At 45.9% G+C, this 16,550-nt stretch overlaps 1 protein-coding gene and 1 non-coding gene across 2 annotated transcripts; both read right to left on the bottom strand.

The window, feature by feature from the left end:
• Positions 1-292: 292 nt before the first annotated feature.
• On the bottom strand, positions 293-16,022 carry AGT (angiotensinogen). Its single transcript, XM_055146990.1, has 5 exons — positions 15,870-16,022; positions 11,453-12,307; positions 7,229-7,496; positions 2,641-2,785; positions 293-1,869 (listed from the first exon to the last, which is right to left on the bottom strand). The coding sequence occupies exons 2-5, from the start codon at positions 12,276-12,278 to the stop codon at positions 1,678-1,680; spliced, it is 1,431 nt and encodes a 476-aa protein (XP_055002965.1). The 5' UTR covers positions 12,279-12,307; positions 15,870-16,022; the 3' UTR covers positions 293-1,677.
• On the bottom strand, positions 12,667-12,773 carry LOC129398981 (U6 spliceosomal RNA). Its single transcript, XR_008626838.1, has one exon. It is a non-coding gene; the product is annotated as a U6 spliceosomal RNA (small nuclear RNA).
• Positions 16,023-16,550: the final 528 nt, after the last annotated feature.

Raw genomic sequence — 16,550 nt, 5'->3', positions numbered from 1 at the left:
CCTGAGTACTACCAGGTGTGGCTCCTAACCAACTAAAAAGCATGTTTAATTACATCTACCAAGTTCTTTATGTCATATAAGTTCACACTCATGACTCCAGGAATTAGGACCTGGTTCATTTCAGGGGCCATTGTCAAGCATCCGTACTGTGCACACAGGTAAACGCCTTCATTCTTGTTGCACCTTTCATGAAATAGAACTCTAAGAAAGTGTGGAGGTTATTATTTCTTTATGGACTGAATGGCACTCAGATTACAATGGTTATTATTCATGTATTTACTCAAACTTCCAATTTTAATTTTTAAAATAATTTTTATTAGAGTTTAGGTCACATGGTAGTAATAGTGTTAATGTTTATGATATGAATTTATGCACTCGGTCACCACCAAAAGTGCCCAAGACCAACCACCAATGTCCTTATGACATTTACCCATCTTATCAATAAGGATAGAGAGGTCCAGAAAAGTAAAATGGTTTTGGATTACGCAGCATTGGCAATAGTCTTCCAGCGTAGCATGTCAGTCTCTGGAATCCATACTCCTAGTACACACCATGCCATTTTGCCTATCATGTGCCTGGCACAACAGAGCAAAAACCTCACCAGGACAGTCACACCCATTAGAGCCAGGAAGGACTTGCTATCACCCTTGACACAGAAGCTAAAATTCTAACATCTTAGTGAATGTGAAGGGGAGAAGCTGAGATTTGATGGCAGTTGTGACTGATATTGTATGTCAGAGGAATAGGGCTGCCCCCATCCATCCACACAGCAAGATTTGGTTGACACCAGCCCCCGCCCCCCTATGCATGGCTAGGATGCCCAATTGGAGGGGACAACACGGCCTGGGCAGGGCAATTTCCATGCAAACAGAACAGACAGTTGTGCTTAGAGTCATCTCACACACAGAAAAAAAAAATTAATTAATACCCAAACAGCTCTTCACTCCCACCCTCATACTTCCTGTTCCCATCCTCTTGTCTGTGTTCCTTCACTCGTATGCTTGTCAGCTAAATTTCAGATACAGATCATGGAAAATAAGTAGTATAGTTCCATGTCATTTTGATATCAGATTTTAAAAAAGCAATTCCAGCCAACTTGCTTTCACTTTGTTTCCAAGGACTTATGGTCAGTGAGGATTAACTTTTTGGTTGCTGTTAAAGAAAAATTATAATGTTCTGTCTATTGTTAAAATATGTTAATTAATAACCCAATAAGTCAGCCAGAATAGTACATTCTAGCATAAATCCAGGAACTTGTGTTTTTACAGGGAGAAAAAAATTGAGAAACCAAGAAAAACGAAGACTTTGTGGAGACGGCATGCAGGTTCAATAGCTAAATATAAATCCAGGGCAAGGGGAAGCGTGCATTGAACTTTGAAAAGCATGTTTCTGTTCTCAATTTAAAAGGAAACAATTCTAGACCTCACAAATAGCTGCATCCATGTGAACTGTTTCTGGATAGTGGTTCTGTGTGAAATCCTGGTTGTGTCTCTCCCCACCCCCACCCCCAAGAGGGCCCGTTGAGACCTCAGGATTTGCTGCACATTCTATTAACCTCCACATTCACGGACAAGACACGGCCTCTTTCCAGCTTCACATGACTCGTTGGGAGAAAAGGTGAAATATCTGCCTGGCTCGACAACCTGGTATTGCCTTCTAGTCAATCCAACAGGGACCTCACGCCACGCTCAGCGGGTTGGTCACACGGCCCACAAAGTGCAGGGCGGTAGACTCTCGCTCATAAAGAGCAAACAAAAACGGGGTGTTCAGGGTCACCTCCAGAGACTCTGGTTCATGTGGGCTCTGACCATTCTCTGAGGGCTGTTCACTTGCGCCTTCTTTTAGCTCAAAAAGAAGGTTATTCTGCACCTGCAAGGCAACAAGAATTGGGTCACAAGGAGATTGCAGGATGGCTTGCTGGGCTGCCTACTAAGAGGAAATACATCCCACCTACACAGCCTAATTCACACATACACACACACACACACATGCATGCATGCACATGCACACATGCACATATACACACGCACATACCCACTAGCCATAGACACCCATGTCCCTCAATCACTCTCTCACTTGGCCAAACTTGCCCCGTGGCTATTCCCTAACACCCAACTGGCTACAACCCAACCGGCTGTTCTGGGCAGACTCCCTGAGCTCTCTGATGTGGTCTACCAAGTGCTTTGTTCATTTTGGTTATTTAGCAAAGAGTCCCCACCCCCAGGTAATCCCAGGGGATGGAACAATGCCCACTCCTCTTTTTATTCAACACAGTACCCAGTGGACCTGGGAAGAGGACAGTATAATGGCAAAACCCTGACTACTGAGATCCGCCTGAGGCCACTGAACTCTCCAGGTCCTCCTCCCAAGTCTGCTTAGGATCTGGGGGGAACTGACAGGTTAGGCCAGGCTGGGCAGAATCACCTAACTAACACATGATGAGAGAACTTTGCTCTCTCCGCTTGTTTCTGAAGAGGCAAAAAACTTTGACCTTTTTTTCCAACCCCGGGCACTCACCCAGCTCCCCCTTTTACCCTCCCTCCTACTCCCTGAGGCTTTCTCTGTGTCCCTCCCGGTGAACACACAGACCAAGCCAGGCTCAGCCATAGCCCCAAGCCCTGCCCCGTCCCAACAGTGTACCTTTCCGACTCTGAGATCAGTGTCACTGATTTTGCCTAGGTTTGCCTCGGCTCCCAGCAGGGTAGGCAGCTTGGCCTGGGAGAGCAGATCCTGCAAGTCATAGGATCCTCTCAGCACCACTTGCGGCAAGGTCAGGCGGATTATCCTGGAGAGATAATACACAGTTAAGATGTTTGTTTGTTTGGGGGGTAGGGAAGAGTCTCCCTGTTTGCTCAGGATACCTCAGAGAAGGGAGAACCAAAGATGAAGCCAGATACTATTTTTCCTTGAAGAAAAGGTGTCTGCCCCTTACCCAATTTGTCTTGGGAAAATTTTCAGCAGCAAATCCAATTAGAACAAATCTCTATGATCTGGAGCATATACTTTGCAAGAAGGATTCCCGCGCCCTGGGTTTAATCTCCAGCAATCCATGGTCTTCTGCGCACCGGCTGGAGTGACATAAAGCCACCCAAGCCACTCTGGTGTGGCCCCAGAACCAAAGATAAACCAATAAAGCAAAAATATTTTCTGCCCATAAAAATACAGTGAGGGGGGCTGGAGCAATAGCACAGCGGGTAGGGCGTTTGCCTTGCACGCAGCCAACCCGGGTTCAATTCCCAGCATCCCATATGGTCCCCTGAGCACCACCAGGAGTGATTCCAGAGTGCATGAGCCAGGAGTAACCCCTGTGCATCGCCGAGTGTTGTGACCCAAAAAACAAAACAAACAAACAAACAAGCAAAAAAGACAAAAAAAATACAGTGCGGATGTACGGCCCTTAATAGTAGTGTTCTCTGGGAAACTGAATGTGAAGGCCTAGTCTCCTCCTGCAATACTGAGCCTTGCTTAGCATCAGCAGAGCCATTTTGGAAAAGCACAACTTTTGCCAGTAACTCTCAGTTGAACCAGGTAACAACCATTTATGAGAATCAGCCAAAACGGCAGAACTACACCCACCCATTTATGGGGATCAGCTGAAAAGGCAGAATTATCCCTACATGAAGTCAATAGAGATAACATAACTGAACCAATCAAGGAAAAGGTCACCAGGGAGTGGCGCAAGATGGTCAGGGAAGCCCCTTGCTTTTTTTTTTGGGGGGGGGGTCACACCCGGCGATGCACAGGGGTTACTCCTGGCTGTACACTCAGGAATCACTTCTGGCCGTGCTCAGGGGACCATATGGGATGCTGGGAATCAAACCCAGCTGGCCGAGTGCAAGGCAAATGCCCTACTTGCTGTGCTATTGCTCCAGTCCCCCTTGCATTTTTAAAGTATAAAAGAACCCTGGAAACAAGGGGAGGGTAACTCTCCTACAAAAGGAGTGTAATGTATTTTATATGTCTGACACATTTTTTAAAATGACTTAAAAATATTTGACTCCAGGGGGCGGAGCGATAGCACAGCAGGTAGGGCATTGGCCTTGCACATGGCCGACCCGGGTTCGATCCCCGGCATCCCATATGGTCCTCCAAGCACCGCCAGGAGAAATTCCTGAGTGCAAAGCCAGGAGTAACCCCTGAGAATCGCTGGGTGTGACCCAAAAAGCAATATATATATATATATATATATATATATATATTTGACTCCATTAGATCACCTTTACCTCTTAGTGACATCCTCAGAAAACATTTCTGACCTCTGGTCTAATACATAAGTCAAATCTAGTGCCTCACCACCAGAAGTAATTCCTGAGTGCAGAGCTAGGAGTAAACCCTAAGTATCGCCGAGTCTGACCCAAAATAAGCCAAAAAAAAACCAATAAAAATATTTTTTAAGAAATCTAATGCCTTTGGGGCTGGAGTGATAGCACAGCGGGGAGGGTGTTTGCCTTGCACTCGGCCGACCCGAGTTCGATTCCCAGCATCCCATATGGTTCCCTGAGCACTACCGGGGTAATTCCTGAGTGCAGAGCCAGGAGTAACCCCTGTGCATTGCCAGGTGTGACCCAAAAAGAAAAAAAAAATCTAATGCCTCAGTATCAGTGAAGTGGTTTATTCCCTCTATGGTAGAAAAGATTAGCAAATAAGTCTTCTGCCAACTAGGGAGTTCTAGAGTCTAGAAAAGCACTTTGAGAAATTTCTGTCCCTTTTGAGAAACACCTTTTGTGTGTGTGTGTGTGGTGATGCTCAGGGGTTACTCCTGGCTGCACTCAGGAATTACTACTGGCAGTGCTTGGGAGAACATATGAAATGTTGGGAATCAAACCCTGGGTCAGCCTCGTGCAAAGCAAATGCTCTATCTGCTGTATTATTGCTCCAGCCCCTGAGAAATACCTCTTGAGGAACCCATGCTTTTGGGAAATTGCCCCCCAATACAGTAATACTGCATGGTGGGGAGTAGTGTTAAAAAGGACCCCACTCAGGAGGGCAATGAAATGTGCTTTGCAACATAATCTAAAATAAACAAATGAGGGGTTGGAGTGAGATAGCACAGCGGGTAGGGCGTTTGCCTTGCACTCGGCAGACCCAGGTTCGAATCCCAGCATCCCATATGTTCCCCCGAGCACCGCCAGGAGTAATTCCTGAGTGCATGAGCCAGGAGTAACCCCTGTGCATCTCCAGGTGTGACCCAAAAACCAAAAAAAAAAAAAAAAAAAGAGAATGTATCAATTAAAGAGTTTCTGCATAACAAAAGAAACATGGGCTAAAACTAAGGTAGCTAACTGAATGGGGAAAAAAAAATATTCACATTTGACACAACAAAGGTTTGATATCCAAGGTATATGAAGTATCTTGGGTATATCCAAAACATACAAAATATCAACAAAAAAAATCTGAAAATCTGAAAACCCTATCAAAAAATGGGAAAAGGAAATGAACAAACACTTTTTTTTTTTTTTTGCTTTTTGGGTCACACCCGGCGATGCACAGGTGTCAGTCCTGGCTCTGCACTCAGGAATTACCCCTGTCGGTGCTCAGGGGACCATATGGGATGCTGGGAATCGAACCTGGGTCAGCCGCATGCAAGGCAAACACCCTACCCACTGTGCTATCACTCTAGCCCCTAACAGACACTTTTTAGAGGAAGGTAGCCAGATGGCCAGAAGGCACATAAAAAAAGTGCTCAGCATCACATATCATCAGGGAAATCCAAACAAAGATGACAGTGAAAGATCATCTCATACCAATGAGAATGGCACAAAATAGTGGGGAAAACGTGTTGGCAAGGATGATGAAAAAGGAACTCTCATCCCATGCTGGTGGAAATGTTGTCTGGTTCAATTCCTGTGGAAAACAGCATGGAGGTTTCTCAGTAAACAGGATTGAGCTGCCATATGATCCAGCAACTCCACTTTGGGGCATGAAAAAAAAATCATTTCAAAAGGACATTTGCACACCAGTATTCATTGCAGAACTTTAGTACAATAGCTAAGATATGAAAACAATCTGCACTGTCTGTAGCACTGTCATCCCGTTGTTCATCAATCTGCTCGAGCAAGCACCAGTAATGTCTCCATTGTGAGACTTGTTGTTACTGTTTTTGGCATATCAAATACTCCATGGGTAGTTTGCCAGACTCTGCCATGCGGGCGGGATACTCTCAGTAGCTTGCCAAGCTCTCCGAGAGGGATGGAGGAATGGAACCCAGTTCGGCCTCGTGCAAGACAAACGCACTACCTGCTGTGCTATTGCTCCAGTCCGAAATCAATCTAGGTATCCAAATTGACAGATGGATAGACTGTCAATTTGGATACCTAGATGAATATGTGGTATATACACAAAATGAAATACTACGCCGTTGCACGGAATGATGAAACCGTGCAATTTGCTGCCAGCTGGTTGGAATTGGAAGGTAACATGTTGAGTGAAGTAAGCCTGAAGGACAAACACAGGATGATCTCACTTATCTGTGGTATATAGAATGACTGGAAGAGGAAATGTGATGTAGTAAAGGAGGTACTTGATCACCGTTGATCTCAGAGTATAACAAAGGGAAGGATAAAGAAGGAAAGAAACTGAGGCGGGGAGCAAAAAGATGGAAAAGGAAAGTAATGGAAGAACAAGGTCAGAAGCCTTGGGTATACCAGTGATGTGGGAGAGTGGTATAGTTATATACCCAAAGCACAGACTCAGAAACACTGAAAACATGAGATCTAAATTATAGCCACCAAGCTTTGAAATGTACCTGCCAAAACAGCAAGTGGAGGGAACAGAGGGAGTATGGGAACTCTGGTAGAGGAAAGTTGATACTGGTTGTGGGATTAGCGTGGAAATATCACATAACATTGTAAATCATGGTTCTTAAATTAAATTTTGAATTTTTTAAAGAAAGAGATGAGCCTTTGGTCTTCAGACCGCTGGAAAACACAAGCGCAAGGAAAATTACGCTTCCTCCTCTCCTTGACCTCTCCTGAACACAGAGACCAGAAATCAAAGAGATCAAGAGGTGAGCAGAGAGATGATGAGTGGGTGCCCAGGCTTCTTGTCCAGAACAGGCGTAATGTAGTGCCCGAGCTAATGGGTGCCACCATGTCATTCCCTGACCTGGGTCCGGGACAGACCTGTATTAACAGGGTCCTCTCCCACTCTGGGCAGAAGAATCTGCACAGCTCCCACATTGCAGGGGGCGCATCCCAAGGTGTTCAAGCCGGTTTCCTGGGAGACATACCGAGGAGCCAAATTCTTTATTACTTTCTGGAAGTCATGCTGGAAGGTGAGGGCCTCCACTTTCCGCAGGTCAGAGGGACAGTGGGGCTGGATCAGGAGCAGGCAGGCGTTCTCGCTGAGAGGCACAAGCGTCATGGACAGGTTGTTCTGAGCATCATCCAAGTGCTGAAAGGTACCAGTGCCCGAGAGCATGGGGACTGACACTGAGGTAGTATTGTCTACCCAGAAATCCTGGAGCCCGTCCAACAAGGAGAACCCCTTCATCTTTCCTGGGGGAGAAAGGGAGATGAGGAGAGAAGAGTCAGCAGAGGACTTTGGGCATGTTTGGGCTCAGGACAGGGAGACTGCGGAGCAGAGGGCAAAAACTGGGTTGAGAGTGACAGCATAGACCAGTATACACCTCCCCTAGCCCCAAAGAACTGGTCCCTTCCCACCACTTCTCTTCCCAGAACACTATCCAACTTCCAGGTCCCAATACTTTACCATTTCCAGAACCCTGAGTCCCTCTTAAGTCTCCTCCTGCACCGTTCAACCATTTTAACTTGTCAAGTAATTGTCCTTAAGCCAGAACGCTTAAGGAACCCACTGCACTAGTAACTGACCTGTCACTCAAACATGATCTGCCCTAGTGGGAAGCCTGCAACCATCCAGGGATTACATGTGTTATATATTTTGTTTCCGTACCACGTTTAAATAAAATTAAGAGGAAGGTACAGGTATGTCCCACGTATGTTCTACTCCCTCCCATGCACCACATCCACACTGTGCCACCATCAGCAGCCCCTACCAGAGTGGTGCACCTGTGACAATCAAGGTGATGATCAAGAGTCACCACCTCATCACGAATAGTTCACAATCCATAGTCGGTTTCACTCTTGCCACTGCACCATCTGTGTTGGACACAAATCCACCATGCTAACAGCATGCAGAGCTTCTTCACTGCCCTAAGTTTTCTGGTGTACCCTCACTTTTAATCTGCACACCGTGCAACTGCAAGAGATAACCGACTTATCCTGCTACGATTCTACCTCTCTTGTGCCTGGAGAAAACATAATGTGGGGTACACACCTTTGGAATGACTATATTCTCATTTGTCCTGCTCCTCTTGCTACTAGGGATAGACACATGACCTAGGTGTGACTGATGCATTTGAGAAAAAAATGAAACGAACCTTTGGCCTGGCCTGGGGGACAAGTAAAGCCTGTTTCTCCTCCTACCTGTAGGGAGGGCAACAGTGGCATCCTGAGAAATTCGAGCAAACTTGGGGTATCTCTTGGTAACTGTCCCCTCAGAACATTCCCCTCCCTCTTTATACCTCTCATCTTCAAAGGCCCTTTTGGTGACTATACTGGGAGAGTAAGATGAATAATGACATGTCATTCATTAGGGAGGGGTGAGTGATGACATGTCATTCATTAGGGATGAAATTGGGCTAGAAAGAGTCAGAATACGGGGACTGAACAGAACAGGGATTAGAGCGTTTGCCGTGTATGTGTCTGTACCCGGTTCTATCACCGCCGCCTCCAAGAAACACTGACTGTGGCCTACCCCTCCCACTAAAGAAGAATCAGTGTCCCTGTTTGACTGATCCAGAAGCCTCCAAAGTGTAGGGAGCACAGGACCCCTGGTGGGGGTGAGCTGAAATGGATGTGCTCTCTCAGTTCCCTGTGGGAAGTGGCACATGGTATGCAAATGGCTTCTTTGTCGTTGTAGCTACATGGTTAGTGGTAGACAACCATGCTTCCCAGAGGGTGCCTGAGGAAAAAGCTTCAAACATCTGCATAAGGACTTTCAGGCAGGCCCATGGGCCTGGCAGGAGGCTATTAAGATTGTGCACTTGGGCACTCAAAGGCAGGGAAACCTTTCTACTCACCAACAAATAAAATGGGATGCTGCCTCCAGAACGACACTGGGATCTGAACAGAGGTAGCTGTTCTCCCCTCTCTCCCCCTTTGCTTACATGTCTTGTCCTCACCCAGAGGTTAGGTAAACCATCAGGGTAAAGTCAACTCGTGTCCCGGAAATTGCCAGAGCCAATGCTTGATTCAGGTGACAGTAATTGCAGTAAAGGTAACCTAAAGATCATTGGCTTCTCAGGGCTGGAATGATAGCACAATGGGTAGGGCATTTGCCTTGCACGCAGCCAACCCAGGTTCGATTCCCAGCATCCCATATGGTCCCCTGAGCACTGCTGGGAATAACCCAAGTGCATTGCCAGGTGTGATCCAAAAAGAAAAAAAAATTGGCTCCTCAATACCCATCTTTTCTACATAGAAACACTCACCTTTGCTCAGGGGTCACAATTGCTAATTAGAGAGATTGCTAATCTCAAATACTGACACATTGAGGCGGGCATGTAGCTGGTACGCATCTCTGACAGAAACTGAGGTTAGAAAGCCAGATAAGTGGGCTAACGGTGGCTTATTTATTCTTAGTGTGGTTTGTTTTCCCACGTCTCTTTCCTCCTTCTTGTTTAGCTTTAACAAATGAATCACGTGGGCTGGCACCATCTCTGAAATGAGTCCTGATTTCTTACACCTGTGACTCTCTCCCTTTGTGTTTTGGGAGCCACAATTTTTTCAGTGAGCTCCACTGGGAACCCAAAGATCCCCTCTGTATAGACTCTTTGTCAAATAGATCTGATCCTGCTATTTGAGTAGCCTATGCATTGGTCTCCACTTGTGTACACCATCCATCTGGGGACCTGATAAATCACAGTTTCATCATCTTCTCTTGAACCCCAAGAGTATGATCATAGAATCAGACACCTGTATCCTGTCTCTCCAGCTCTTTGTGACTGCTTGCTTGTTCGTCTCTGTCCCACACAGCTTGCACATTGGATCTCAGCTATGCCCCTCACATGCTCTCCTTCTCAGTCCATAGCCAATTTCAGAGCCAGTACTTTAGCCTTTGTTTCCGTTTGCTTATCCAGTTGCATAATCTTCTGATGATCTTCCCTGCCTCCAATCCATACAGAGAAGTCTTCTTTTGAATGACCTCTGGGCAGAAGGCTTGTCTACTCAAACATCTACCCACCAATGAACACCCACCTTCCCAGTATCACATTCTGTCTTCAAATCAGGTCCTGCCATATCTTCCTATCTCTTCCTGCTTTGGTCTTATTCTCTCATTCTAAGCTCTGGTTAAACTGTTTTTGCTCCTCACCTTGAGTGTGGCAATCTTTGCTTATACCTTTGCTCTTCCTTTTCACCACAGCCCTGCTCTCCTAGCTGACCTTAGTCCTTTTATCTGCCTTTCAATTTCCCTCCCTTATCTGAGGGCTGAGTCCCAGAGCACCTTCTGAGAACTGTATCTGTAGCTTTGTGGCCAGGGCTGCTCACAGGTTCTATTTCTGCCATTGAACAAGTAAGCTGGAGTATAGGGGCATATTCATCTTCCTATTCAGACCTTCTGAGACATTCAACTCAAAATCTTACAAGCAATAAATCCTCAATGACTATTAAAAAGAAATCTGTATAGTAGGGATTTGAAGGATAATTACCTCTCCTAATATGAAAGTAATTTAGGCAAACAAATTCAATATCTTGCAAAGTACGGTGATCTTATAAGAGACAGGAAACTAGAAACTTGTCACTGTTGAACATAGTCTCAAGACAGGAAGTATGAACTCAATCCCTGGATTCTGGAACACTTTCCTCAAAATATCCTCTGTACCATTCTTGGATAAGTGGGTTTTATTTTTTATTTTTCTGAGTCTTTATTTTCTTCACCAGAAAAAACTCTTTTTTTTTCCTTTTGGGTCATACCCAGCGATGCACAGGGGTCACTCCTGGCTGTACACTCAAAAATCACTCCCAGTGGTGCTCGGGGTACCATATGGGATGCTGGGAATCAAACCCGGGTCGGCCACATGCAAGGCAGACGCCCTACCTGCTGTGCTATCGCTCCAGCCTGGAAAAACCTCTTCTTTCATTTAATCTCATGAAGATACTAAATGAAGAAAGTAAAAGGAAGCATATAGCTGGCACACAGTAAGACAGCAGGTGTATAAGTAGATGCTCAAGCAACGCTGATACAAAGAGCCCCACAGGAAAGTCATTTTCATCCTTTGGAAGGGGGTTCCTGGGAAATTCCACACCACCTATCTCATAGACCTCTTCCCGTTTAACTCACCTAAACATTGGCCACGGAGACCATAAAGACAAAGAACTTTCACTCTCTGGCACAGTCTAGGAAATAGAGCTTGCTTTCTGGTTTGCCTTACCTTGAAAGTGGACATAGGTGTTGAAAATCAGGTTGCTGTCTGGGCCAATTCCTGTCAGGGTGTTCATTTTCCATCCCGTCACAGCCTGTATGAACCTGTTGATCTTCTCAGCAGCGAGATCTGGGTCTGTGGACAGGTCTAGAGAGCGTGGGAGAGTGACTGGGGCAAAGAGAGCCAAGCCCTGCATAAATGGCTGCTTCAGGTGCAGGCCAGGGGCTACAAACAGACCCACCACTGTGGATAGGAGCAGCTTGTTCCGGCTGCTACTGTCACCCTGGGCAACCAGAAGGCCTTGGATGGTCTGCAGAGCAGAGAGGACCTTATGACCATCTAGCCGAGACATGCAGTCCTGACCCTCCCCGGGGACACCCAGAAATGCCTGAAGTCTGTTGGCTGTCGGGTCCAAAGCTCCCAGGTAGAAAGATGCCAGTGTGCCAAAGACTGTCACAGGGGAAAGGATGGCCCCATTGCCAGAGCTCCATTTCTCACTCAACATTCTATACATGCGGAAGCCCATGAAGTTAAGCAGCATGCCCACTTTGGCAGCTCTCATTTTGTCTTCTGCCTCTAGTTCCTTAGTGGCCAACACCAGCTGTTCTCGAAGGGCCTCCTCATCCACAGGGGATGTCTTGGCCTGAATTGGGGCAGGTGTGAAGGTCGGTTCTTTGGGCGTGTCTGCATTGGACTTCTCCAGCTGATCACAGCTGCTCTTGCTGTAGACGAGGAGTTGGAAGGGGTGTATGTACACCCGATCACCAGCGGCAAGGCCAATCAAGGCCAAGAGGCAAAGCACAGTGGCCCTTAGACTCATGTCAGCAGAAGTCATTCTAAAGAGAGCACTGGATTCTGTGTAACCTGAAATACCATTTGGTAAAAGGTAAAAACATTATTATTAAGGCTCCTACAGCCAAACTTTTAGTTAATCCAATATTTTCTGTGATCATGTTTTTTTTGCTTTTGGGGTCTCACCCACCGATGTTCAGGGGTTACTTCTGGCTTTGCACTCAGGAATTACTCCTGGAGGTGCTGGGGGGACCATATGGATGCCAGGGATCAAACCCGGGTCTGCTGTGTGCAAAGCAAATGCCCTACCTGCTGTACTATTTCTCCACCCCTTGTGATCATTTAACCCAGGACAAATCCATCAAGTGCAAAACTTACAATCCAGATGCAAAACTTACTGTTTATACTTCTGTAGGGTTCAGTTTGTGGGATCAGTTTTGATTTCCCTCCTTTTTTTCTTTGTCATCCTTTCATGGGGGCCATGCTAATCTCCTCTGTATTGTTCCAATTTTAGTATATGTGCTGCTGAAGTGAGCATGTATTTTCTCTTTTAATGAGATTTTGAATTATGAAAATGTCTTACTGTTAAGACAATTGCATATTTAAAAATACATAAGTGCTCATTAAATCAAGTAAAACTATAAGCAAATCTTTTCACAAAATATTTTCAACACATTTCTTCAAGAATACAGGTAACTAATGATATTATCTACGCTAATCACTGACAGGATTCATTCAACAATTACATGTTTAATAGAGACTAATATAAAACACACTTTGACTTATTTCAGGCAAAATAGTTTTATTTATAAAATATGAGGAAAAAAGGAGAGAAAAATTACACACCCTGAGCTGGGATACAGGCAATTCCGAAATGCAGTGTGCCTTGACTTATGTTAAAAAATATGGAGCAATGATATTGGTATTTATGAAAAAGTGCCTATGTTGGAGTTCTAACTCCCAGGAATCTTAAAATGTGGTTGTATTTAGAGATAGTCCATTTTTGTGGGACAGGGTGCTGCTCCCCCACCCTAAAAGGTTTCTTCCAATGTTCAGAAGACATAGGGATATTTTGTCAACTGGGCTGGTGATTTTGAACTTAGCCATATGCATGCTATATGCCTCTACCCCTGTATTATTTGTTTGGACCTTGAAATATTATTATCATCAACATTTTGGCTTTGGGCCACAGCTGGCTATACTCAGGAATCTCTCCTGATAGTTCTTAGGGGACCACATATGGTGCCAGGGATCAAACTGGTGTTGACTACAATCAAGACAAGCACCTTAGGGGCTGGAGCGATAGCACAATGGGTAGGGCGTTTGCCTTGCACGCGGCTGACCCGGGTTCTATTCCCAGCATCCCATAGGATCCCCCGAGCACCACCACGGATGATTCCTGAGTACAAAGCCAGGAGTAACCCCTGTGCACCTGGAGATGTGTGATCCAAAAAAAAAAAAAAACATAAAAAACAAACGAGAGAGAGAGAGAGAGAGAGAGAGAGAGAGAGAGAGAGAGAGAGAGAGAGAGAACATGGCTTCACCAAAGGTGGAGAGAGCCCCTACACACATCTCAGCATTAGACACGAGAGCATGAAAGTACACATCTCAAGAGGGGAGATGCGGGAGACACATGTGCTCAGCCATGTGGGTGCGAGAAGCACATGGGCTCAGGCAGCATATGAGCGCCCTTATCATTGTTTAATACTTTAATACTTTGTTTGCACTCTTTAATCCTTTCTATGTATTATCTCATCTAGTCCTCACAATCTCGTCTAATCCCTCTCCCTTCCTGCTAGGCTCAGTAACACTATATTTCTCCATCTAATTATCCCTGCCACACTTGACATGATAAGACACTTATCCTGCTCTATTTTGCTTTTACCACTCACTTATGGTCTTGTAATGCTGTACCTAGTATCTCTACCTACTCATTTCTCTCGTATTGATTTCTTCTCACTTTCATGTGAATGCAATGCCATGAGAACAGGATTCTGGGTCTGTTTTATTAACTCGTTTGTACTACATACCCCCAAATGGACCTTGAACATAGTAGGGTCACGATTAAGTAACTACTTTTAAGCAGTAGAAACTAGTTGTTAAAGGACCAGAGCAATTATACAGCAGATAGGACACTTACCTTGCACGTGACTGACCCAGATTTGATTCCCAGCATCCCATATGGTCCCCTGAGTTTGTCAGGAATAATCCCTGAGCTCAGAGTCAGGAACAAGCCCTTTGCACTGCTGGGTGTGCCCTGCCCTCTCCCACCCCATGCCCTTGCCAAGAAAAAAACCTAGTGTTGGGGTTGAAGCAATAGTACAGAGGGTAGGGCATTTGCCTTGCAAGAAGCTGACCCGGGTTCGATTCCCAGCATCCCATATGGTCCTCTGAGCACCGCCAGGGGTAATTACTGAGTGCAGAGCCAGGAGTAACCCCTCTGCATTGCCAGGTGTGACCCATAAAGCAAAAAAATAAAATTAAAAATTAAAATTAAAAAATAAATCTAGTGTTAAAATGAATTGATCAACATTGTTTTGCATAATTAGGGAGCTCAGAGATTCTTCTAAAGTCTTACAGTTAGAAACAAAACTAGAAATGAAGCAGGAAACCTGATTACAATGTCCACATATTTAAGCACCAATTTATAGTGCCTCTTAAAATAGCAAATAATAAGAACTTGACCATGTGGTTTATTTTGAAGTTCAGAGAAAACTTTGATGCTATATTAGATTTTTTAATTTTATACTGTAGTCTCTGGACATGGGCTGGAGCAATAGCACAGCGGCAGGGCGTTTGCCTTGCACGCGGCCGCCCCTCTCGGAGAGCCTGGCAAGCTACCGAGAGTATCTCGCCCACACGGCAGAGCCTGGCAAGCTACCCGTGGTGTATTTGATATGCCAAAAACAGTAACCACAAGTCTCAAAATGGAGACATTACTGGTGCCCGCTCGAGTAAATCAATGAGCAACAGGATGACAGTGACAGTGACATCTCTGGCCATGAGAAGCCAAAGATTGTTATTAATCCCTCTTTATAGGTTAGCAACTGAAGCTGAAAGTGACTAGCTGATGAGCTTGACTGCTGCACAGATACATATCTTGTGATCAAAACAGAGACAGAGACATGGTTCCCAGGAGAGAAGGAGGAAAACTTAGATCACTTCTCTGAGCCTTTAGGGAATCCAAAGCTGGAGTGGCTGAGTCTTCCAACTACCCCACCTCCACCCACCCTTTCTCTGTTCTCTGCAAAACAAGGTGAGCTTCCTTCCCTGGCCAGGAAAAATATCGTTGGACTTTTGGTCACCCAGACTCTACCATTAAACCATTCTCCAAGGGACCCAACCTTAGTGAGGGGAGCAGGAGAATCTGACTTCCCTGCCCCCAACCTCCTTGGCGCTATCCACAGTGTGGCTGAAGGGAAGGATAGCCCCCTTTTTGGCATCACCGGAGGGATGATCTGAGTTTTCAATATTTATGTCACCCGTGACCTTTGGCTACCGACTGCCGGTGCCATTTAGCCCTCCTCTTGCAATGAGTGTCTTACCTCCCAGAGAACCCTCCCAGCCTTCTAAGAAAGAGATGAGGAAGAACTTAGGGAGCATGGGATGCAGAGAGGGGTTCTGCTTCACTTACCTTCTCCTTTAGTTTCTAGGGCTAGAATGGCTTCTCTTGGCCTCCTCCGAGGCCCTATTTATGCCTGAGGGGTGGGGATGGACCGGTTCCCAGGGCATTCTGTGACCGAGGGGGGGGTGGAGATTTGCATCATTTGACCTGGCTGCGGAGAGTGGGCCAGCAGGCAGTGCTGGCCTCCAGTTACTCTCAGGCTGGGACCTCTTCCAGGAAGTGAAGATAATCAATGCTCCTTTCCCCGCTAAACAAAACGAGCTGATACACAGACCAGTTACACATTTACTGAAATCTACCAGAGTTGGGGGTCCTGGTTACTGTATAACTTGTCCCACTCCGTTGTGTGATCTGTCTGTGTCCCGAGTGTAGTGGAAGCCCCGAGCCGGATTCCCAAAGCTTCTTTCTCACACCCCCTGGAGTGTGCTTAGTTTTGTGGGCTCAGCATGCAGCGGGAATAGCAATGTTCAGACAGCCCGGGGTTGAGCTATGACCCTGTGGCCTTGAGGGGTTGTTGTCCAAACAGCCATTAGGCACTTCCTCCCTGCAAGGTCCCCTGACAGGCACTGGGAGAAACACACAATAGAACACAAGTGCCTCCTCAAACATTTGGGATGGAGCTGGGGCGACCATTAGCAACAGCAGTACAGCCAGATGGAAAGGCACCAAGCAAATGCTTTCAGAGCGTGG

This window comes from Sorex araneus, chromosome 9 (assembly GCF_027595985.1).
Source record: "Sorex araneus isolate mSorAra2 chromosome 9, mSorAra2.pri, whole genome shotgun sequence".
NCBI classification, from domain to species: domain Eukaryota; kingdom Metazoa; phylum Chordata; class Mammalia; order Eulipotyphla; family Soricidae; genus Sorex; species Sorex araneus.
The sequence above is the reverse complement of the archived record's forward strand: the minus strand, read 5'-3'. Positions and strand labels throughout refer to the sequence as shown.

Bases quoted from the DNA above. Each gene is read 5' to 3' on its own strand.
- AGT (XM_055146990.1), bottom strand. From the start codon at position 12,278: ATGACTTCTGCTGACATGAGTCTAAGGGCCACTGTGCTTTGCCTCTTG. The intron at 7,497-11,452 runs GTAAGGCAAACC...TTTCTCCCCCAG, and splicing joins CACCTATGTCCACTTTCAAG to GAAAGATGAAGGGGTTCTCC. The intron at 1,870-2,640 runs GTACACTGTTGG...GTTGCCTTGCAG, and splicing joins CTGATCTCAGAGTCGGAAAG to GTGCAGAATAACCTTCTTTT.